The 7,706-nt window shown below is 36.7% G+C and overlaps 1 protein-coding gene across 1 annotated transcript; it reads left to right on the top strand.

Moving 5' to 3' along the window:
• Positions 1-2,436: 2,436 nt before the first annotated feature.
• LOC129306508 (phosphoenolpyruvate carboxylase kinase 1-like) lies at positions 2,437-3,987 on the top strand. The gene is made up of 2 exons (XM_054947141.1): positions 2,437-3,361; positions 3,554-3,987. The coding sequence occupies exons 1-2, from the start codon at positions 2,584-2,586 to the stop codon at positions 3,598-3,600; spliced, it is 825 nt and encodes a 274-aa protein (XP_054803116.1). The 5' UTR covers positions 2,437-2,583; the 3' UTR covers positions 3,601-3,987.
• Positions 3,988-7,706: the final 3,719 nt, after the last annotated feature.

Raw genomic sequence — 7,706 nt, forward strand, 5'->3', positions numbered from 1 at the left:
TATAATTTTGGTAACGCGGTGGGTCGTAATCTTAATGTATTACTTCTCCCGTGTCAAATTATAAAATATTCCTCCCATCATTTTTACTAACTTCATTAATATTAATATAAAAAAATAAAAAATAAAAGTATATTTAATTTTAAATATATCTCTATATAACAAATCAAAAAGTGATATAAATATTATTTTTTCTTATAAATGGTAATTTTAAAAATATATTTTAAATATTACTTAAAAAGTCATATCATAACTTATTAATGAGACTAAATGAACCTTTAAAATATGCTTTATAAATGAGATTGAAGGGAGTATTTTTAAAAGAATTCAGCATTTTAAAATATAAATATGTTTATGAAAATAATATTTTATTAATAAGACTCTTTTAATATTACCTTTTCTATTATGTTATCTTTCTTTAGTATTCTTTTATAAATGGAGCGTTGAATAAAATATATTCTTTAAAGTTTATATTTTTATTTTTTAAAAAAATTATAAAATATATTTAATGAAGTTTATTGATATATATAATTTTATTTAAAAATATCTTATAATTTAAGATAAAAAATGATAGCTATTAATTAGGTAAGAAAAACTCAATGCCTCTAGAGTCTATTTGATTAGAAGGTTGAGAGGAAAGATTTTAATAAATTTTATTTTTAAAATTTTTTTCCCTTTTAATTTTATTTTTTATTTTTTATGGCCGTGCTTTATTTAAAAAAAAATTAAATTCATCAGAAACCAACTCTGCCCCATTCCCTCAACCAGACATGTGGTATAGTTTTTTTTTATTTTTAACCTTGGGGTATAGGTTTCAAACTAAAGAAAAAAATATGTTAGAAAAATTATTTGAGTTTGATAATGCTTGAATTTAAATTAGTTGTGATTTGCCGATACTACTGAGTACTAAATATCTGATATTCGTTAAGACAAAATTTAAAGGAGAAAAAAAAGTGGGTAACAACTTGCATGCCCGGGACCGGATCACCGGACTCATCTTGTAATAAAATTAGTTTGGCAAGCAATTTAATGATGGTGAAAACATGACCAATGAACCATTATATGAATACTTTTTGTTTGGAAATCAGCCACTGTTATGATGCCACGCCATTACTCGTACGTGAAGGGCTGTTAGACAAGCACTTACTAGAGAGACGGGATTTGTGAATTGATTATTGGTATTTTTCTTTTAAAAAAAATGAAAAATAATTGTATGTTTAGATTTGCACGAGACTTTTAGCCTTATCCCGATCATGTCTGGTGTGAGGTTTATCAGTGAGGCCTTTTTAATTAATGGTCATGTCTGGATGGGATATAGCCTCCAATTAAATTTTACATATGATCAGGCTCGACTATGATGAACTAAATTATGGAATTTTATTGTCCAGAGAAAAAGGGGCAAGGATCTTGCTTCAGGTGAGAACATAATAAAAGAATAAAAACTAAAATTAATGTTGATTTTCAATGGTAGTGAATGGGGTGTGTGATGCATAATGGCATGTGTTGCGTTGGCCATTGATGATATGATATTCTCTTCGAGTAAGAGTGACGCAAGCCATGACGATACAAGTACAGTAGCTCTCCCCACGCCACCAAAGGCGGGAGGCCTGTTTGATTATGTTGATGAGATAAACTAGCTGCTTGTTTTTGGGAATTAATTAAGCAATGGCTGCCATGATTGAAGGTTTAATGATAGCGAGCCTGATTCCAGTCCAGGCGGTTTGTTGGTTTCTGCAGTCCATCAAAAAAACAAGACAAGCACAGATTAAATTAAAATCAATGACGATGTCCATGTCATCCGAGTGTGAAATGGTAGTGGTGCAGAAAAGGAAGGGCAGGCATTCAAACACGAGCCTTCCATTAATCCCCAATTTATTTATAAATTTTTTATCAACTTTTCAATATTAATATAATTATATAAAATTTTATATTAAACATAACCTTTAAAAAATAAATAAATTATATAATATTTTTTATTTTTCTTTTATATTTTTTTAAATGTAGTTTAAATATTTTATTTAAAATAAAATATTAGTATCAATTTAATGACGCATAGAATGAATTACTTTACTCTTCGGAGGGAGCATTACAGATTTCCATCGAGCTCTAGCATATCGATTCTATAGCAAGCGTAGTGCAGGGGGAGATGCACGCATCATTAACCGTGTCGTGATTTAATCAACATGAACAGTATGTGTAATTTGTGGGCTGACTGATTCAGCACAGCATGCCACGTCGTCAAAGTTCGGAGCTGAATTGTCTGATAATGGCAGTATCGTATTTGAGAATGCTAGCGAGAGAGGAAAGAGAAGGCAACTGAATGGGGTCAAGTCAAGAGAAGAGAGGAGCAAGTATTTGACTGTTTGTCGTGTTGATGAAAAGTTGGGCCATCAGTGATCAAATATTCAAGGTCCCTGCCACTGGTCACGTGTTTCGGGTCGACTCACTTCTCAGAGAATCAAAACGTGGAAAGGCCGAACACCGAATATTCCTCGGCATCTCTCTCCCCAACTTCGATAAATAGGGGCGTCCCCACCCCCAGCCCTCGCCGTCCCTATCCCTCAGCGCGCTCCCCATCGGCGGATAATGTGTGAGCAACTCAAAGGACAGTACCAGTTGTGCCAAGAGATCGGTCGCGGTCGGTTCGGCACCGTCTTCCGCTGCTTCCACCCCGCCTCTCGCGAATTTTTCGCCTGCAAGGTCATCGACAAGGGCCTTCTCACCGATCCCATCGATCGCCAGTGCCTCCAGAATGAACCCAAGTACATGGCTCTCCTCTGCCCTCACCCTAATATTCTTCAGATTTTCGACGTCTTCGAGGACGACGATTTCCTCTCCGTCGTCCTCCAGCTCTGTGAGCCCCTCACTCTCCTCGACCGCATCATTGATCGTCCTTTGGTGGAGACCGAGGCCGCTTCCGTATTGAAGCAGCTTCTCGAAGCGATCGCGCATTGCCACCGGCTCGGCATAGCCCACCGTGACATCAAACCCGACAATATTTTGTTCGATTCCCAGAACAATCTCAAGGTCGCGGACTTTGGGTCGGCGGAGTGGTTCGGCGACGGGGGGACCATGAGCGGGGTGGTGGGGACGCCGCATTATGTGGCGCCTGAGGTGCTGCTGGGAGGGCAGTACAACGAGAAAGTGGATGTATGGAGCAGCGGTGTGATACTGTACATAATGTTGTCCGGGATTCCGCCCTTTTACGGGGAATCGGCCGAAGAGATCTTTGAGGCTGTGTTGAGGGGTAATCTGAGGTTTCCGTCCAGGGTTTTCAGGTCCGTGTCTTCCGCCGCCAAGGATCTGATGAGGAAGATGATGTGCAGGGATGCATCCAGGCGATTATCTGCGGAGCAAGCCCTGAGTAAGTTTTATTTATCTCTCTTTCGTTTTGGTTTTAATTAACGGGGTGATTCTGGTTCAATCTTTTTGCCTTCCGTTTTCGTGTTTTGAGATCTGGATAATTAATAAGTAATTAATGGGCGATTAATGAAAGTGTATGCATTGGATGAGGGGTTCTTTTGATTTTAATGCTGATGAGAGGGTGGGTTTGCAGGGCACCCGTGGATCCTGAGAGGAGGAGAGGCCGCCGATCTGGCTTGAGAATTGGGGAACAGTTAAACAAATTTTGCCTCGGTATAGTCGTTCTCCGTCGCTCCCTCCGGCCATGAAAATTCCAACAAGATCCGCAGCGCAGAATCTCCGAAAACGACGGGCAGAGCCTTCAGCCTTGTAGATTCCGAAGCAGCTAGTTTCTCTTTTTTCTTTTGTTTTTGTTTTTATTTTAAATGTGAAGTTTCTGGAGATGTAGAGAAAAGGGGGGTTCCAGAGCATCTGGGCCTGAGCTGTAGATACACGTGGGTTGAGCATCCTGCTTTCCGGGTGTAAAATAGTGAGGAGGGTTTTGTAAAATAGGGAGCAGGGGCATATCCTATCCCACTCTGAAAGTAATGGGAGCCGTCTGGAATGTGAATGCTTTTGATCCTGTAATTCTCAATCTCTTCCTCCCTCCAAAGCCGCCTGCCCATGCCCATTTTTCTCCGCTGTGAACACAAATTAATTATACATATGTGATAAGATATGCACAAGAAGACGATGTGCTTATCAGGCGTTCCAACGGTTCCCCATCTTCGCTTCAAATATAAAAATTAAATTAAAACCCAATTTTTAGAATCGACACGGACGTCAAGTAATTCCCCAGTATTGGTGCAACGAATTGTTGGGTCAATTTCCGGTGTTACCATTCTACAAGTGTGTGCGGGGCCATTAATTTAATTTCCATATTTTGACCTCTTGTCGTGCCCTCTTTCTCATCTGTTGTCTGCTAGTGTTTTTTTTTTACTAGTATTTTATTATTTACGTTAAAATGTACTTGGAAATCCAAGGGGAGCTTCCTCCTTAACCTTGAAATCTACTTGCTCCGGGGGCTGTCCGCCAACATTAAATTCTACTCTCACCTCCCATTGCCAATAGATTCCGTATAAATTAAACTAAACATTTCATAATTAAATAAACATTTAAATCTTTATGTTACTTTTTTTTTTCTTCATGTGAAATACTATACTCCCTCCGTCCATATATAGATAAAAGTTATTTTTAATTAAATTACGTAAATCAATAAAATTTAATTATTCAATTAAAAGTACAATAATATTTTAAATTTACCCTTAATTATTGTAAATAAAAAAATAATTTTTTTAAAAATAAATTAATGAGAGTATATATGTTTTTTTTCTTTTTATTTAATAAAAATATAATGGTCCATTCATTAAAAAAATCCTAACAATACCTTATATTTAGGAATAAAAAGAAATTTTAAAATATTTTTATATGTAAAGGATAGGGAGTATGTTTTAAAATTGAGTGAAGATGGAATACTCCCCTTTAAAATATATATATATATATATATATATATAAGGGTTTGTTTTTAATATAAACAGGAATGCTCATTCAAAAGAATGTAAAGCCAGCGTACAAAAAAGACCCTGACAAAAAAGAACAAAAGGAGAGTTTGAGTTCCACTAATTTTAATCTTCTATTATATAATTAATAATATTTTTTTAAAAAAAATCAACAGGCTGTGACTGGTTGCACATGATGTCTCACGTTCAAGACCGCACGGTTGTATAAAACACCTTTGGAATAATTACCGTAACATCTTAAAAATTTTAAATAAAAATTCATCAAGGGTTGCATTAGAGAGGCTTATTAATTGTAGCCCAATTTGTTTAATTCAAAATTATACTTAAATTTAGAATTTCAAGCTTTTCAAGTGATTAATGAATTATGAAATTAAACCCCTCCTATCCACCTTCACCAATTATCTTTCAATAAAACTGTCACCAATTTTGGTGACTAATCATCAAGGTAGAGTCAACGGCGGTGGGCAGTGGCTGCCATTGATAATAATAAGGTGACTTTTTATTATTTTAAATTTTTAAAAAAATTCAAGCATTTCATGTGAAAAATTAATTTTAACTAAAAATAAATAAATTTAAAATCTAATTAATATAAAAGTGCTGAAGTAGTGCGGTGGTCTTTGGAGTCATATTCCCTCAGGAAAATAAAACAAAAAAAAGAAAGAAAGAAAGGAGGATATGTCACAATAACCAAGATAGCTGCTGTCGCACCATTCAGTGGTGGGCCAGTTGTGTACGAAATCCAGGGAGGCTGGGTAAATGCATAGAGAAAATGCACAGAAGGGGCCAAAGAATGCGGGGCGCGGAAGCTCAAGTTTTGACAATTTGTTAGGCAGCCTTGACTTGAGCTGTTGAGGGGTCACATGCATGGGGAGAGGAGGCCCCCCATCGTTGGACATGGAACTGAATTCAACGCAACCCCCGATAAGTTGCTGGAGTTATTTTCCGATATTCTCTCTCTGGAGGAATATCCGCGGCCATATATGGAGAGGCGGAGGGCCCCGCCTAACAGCAAAATGAAAAATGAGAGGCAGTATATTACCGGTACAATACTTATCTTTGTCACATATGACCGTGTCATTATCAAGTGGTGGTCCGCTGTCGCTATTTATTCGCCGGGTTGAAATTTCATGATTCAAAAATCGGCATGCGTGCATTGCAAGTTTCTATGAGGAGGATTTCTTCTAGAATGCGCTGGACACGTGTCGCAGACGCAGAGGGAGTGGTGCCCGTGTACGGAATTGCGATAACTTATCTCCCCCAACGTTCTTAATGCAATCAAGAGAAAATGGGCAGAGCAAAGCAAAATTCCTTCGTGTATTCGCCGCATCTTATCTCAATTGCCATGCTGCCCATGGCCAGAGATGGAAAAGAGGCAGGCTCAGCCTTGAAGGCTCAAACTCTTAAACTTGTTTATTAAAAAATATTAATTTTTAAAATTTAACTCTTATTTAAAAAGTTTAGAGTCACCTCCATAAGCCAATTTTATTTTTTTAAATAAATTTAATAAAATAGATAAATAGAAATACAAATATAAAATCTTAATTAAGTTTTAAAATGAAAATAAAAATTTTCAATTCAAATCAACCTTATAAAAACTTATGTATTAATGAAAACCAATAAATAGATTGTATAAAGTAATCATGTTTGAGTAATTAATAACAAATTTGTAAATATCATGTTAAAATAAATGGTAAAAAAAGCCAATACTAATTATTTTAATAACACAACACAAAGAAAACTCATTGATCTTTTCGCTGGCTAGCGTCTCATGGGAGCCTATTGACAAAGGTGGCTCGAGAGAATCATGGGATGACATTAGATACGTCTTGTTTCATCTGCAAATATGACACTGAAGATTCTTCACATGTGCTTGGGGATTGCCCAAATACTTTTCAACTTTGGCACTCATTGGTTCCCCTTAATAAACAACGTCCATTCTTCACATTACCTTTATGTGATTGGTTTAGTTGGAATATTTCTTAGAAGTAGTGGCTTATGGATGATAATGAATTGAGTCATGTTTTTTCGATGGTTTGTTGGAAGATTTGGCATAGACGAAATGAATACATCTTTGAACAGCATAAAATGCCCAATGCTTTTGTTGTGTCAAGCTCAAAAGCTATTTTACGTAGTATGAAGACTTCTCTTAAGAACCTTATTAGTGATCATCACGAGGTCAAGGCATCGTGGATCCCTCTTGAGCATGGGTGGGTGAAGGTTAACGTAGATGAGGCATTCTCCTAGATCACTAATAGTAATGCTTGTGGCGGGTTGATCAGAAATCCTAAAGGGGTCTTTTTACAAGGCTTTTATTGTTGACTTAATGATGGAGATGCTCTTTTGGTTGAAATATGGGCGTGTCTTCATGGCTTGAAACTTGCATGGGATATAGGATTTAGAAAGATTGATCAGGAATCTGATTCAGTTGACGCTATTGAGTGTTTACGTCATGAATGCAATCCCTTACATGCAGATGCTGGGATCAGTAGTGAAGCACAGTCGTTAATTCACCAAAATTGGGAGGTTAAACTCTGCCACGTTTGATGTTAGACTAATTGTGTTGCTGACTCACTTGCACAGTATGGTATGCATGCAATGCCTGGGTTTTACCATATGAATTAGGTGCCTGAGGATGCTGCTCGTTTTTTAGCTTCGGACTTCTCCCCAACTACTATTAGTAGGCGTTAAGCTGGTTTGGGTTTTGTTTTGTATAAAAAAAACCCATTGATCTTTTCAAAAATAGAGTTTGAAGGGTAGTAGGAGCCTCAATCATTTTTTTAGGACCTA

Source organism: Prosopis cineraria, unplaced genomic scaffold (assembly GCF_029017545.1).
Source record: "Prosopis cineraria cultivar Desert tree isolate PC_DT_omini unplaced genomic scaffold, ASM2901754v1 PC3, whole genome shotgun sequence".
Lineage (NCBI taxonomy): Eukaryota > Viridiplantae > Streptophyta > Magnoliopsida > Fabales > Fabaceae > Prosopis > Prosopis cineraria.

Bases quoted from the DNA above. Each gene is read 5' to 3' on its own strand.
- LOC129306508 (XM_054947141.1), top strand. From the start codon at position 2,584: ATGTGTGAGCAACTCAAAGGACAGTACCAGTTGTGCCAAGAGATCGGT. The intron at 3,362-3,553 runs GTAAGTTTTATT...GTGGGTTTGCAG, and splicing joins ATCTGCGGAGCAAGCCCTGA to GGCACCCGTGGATCCTGAGA.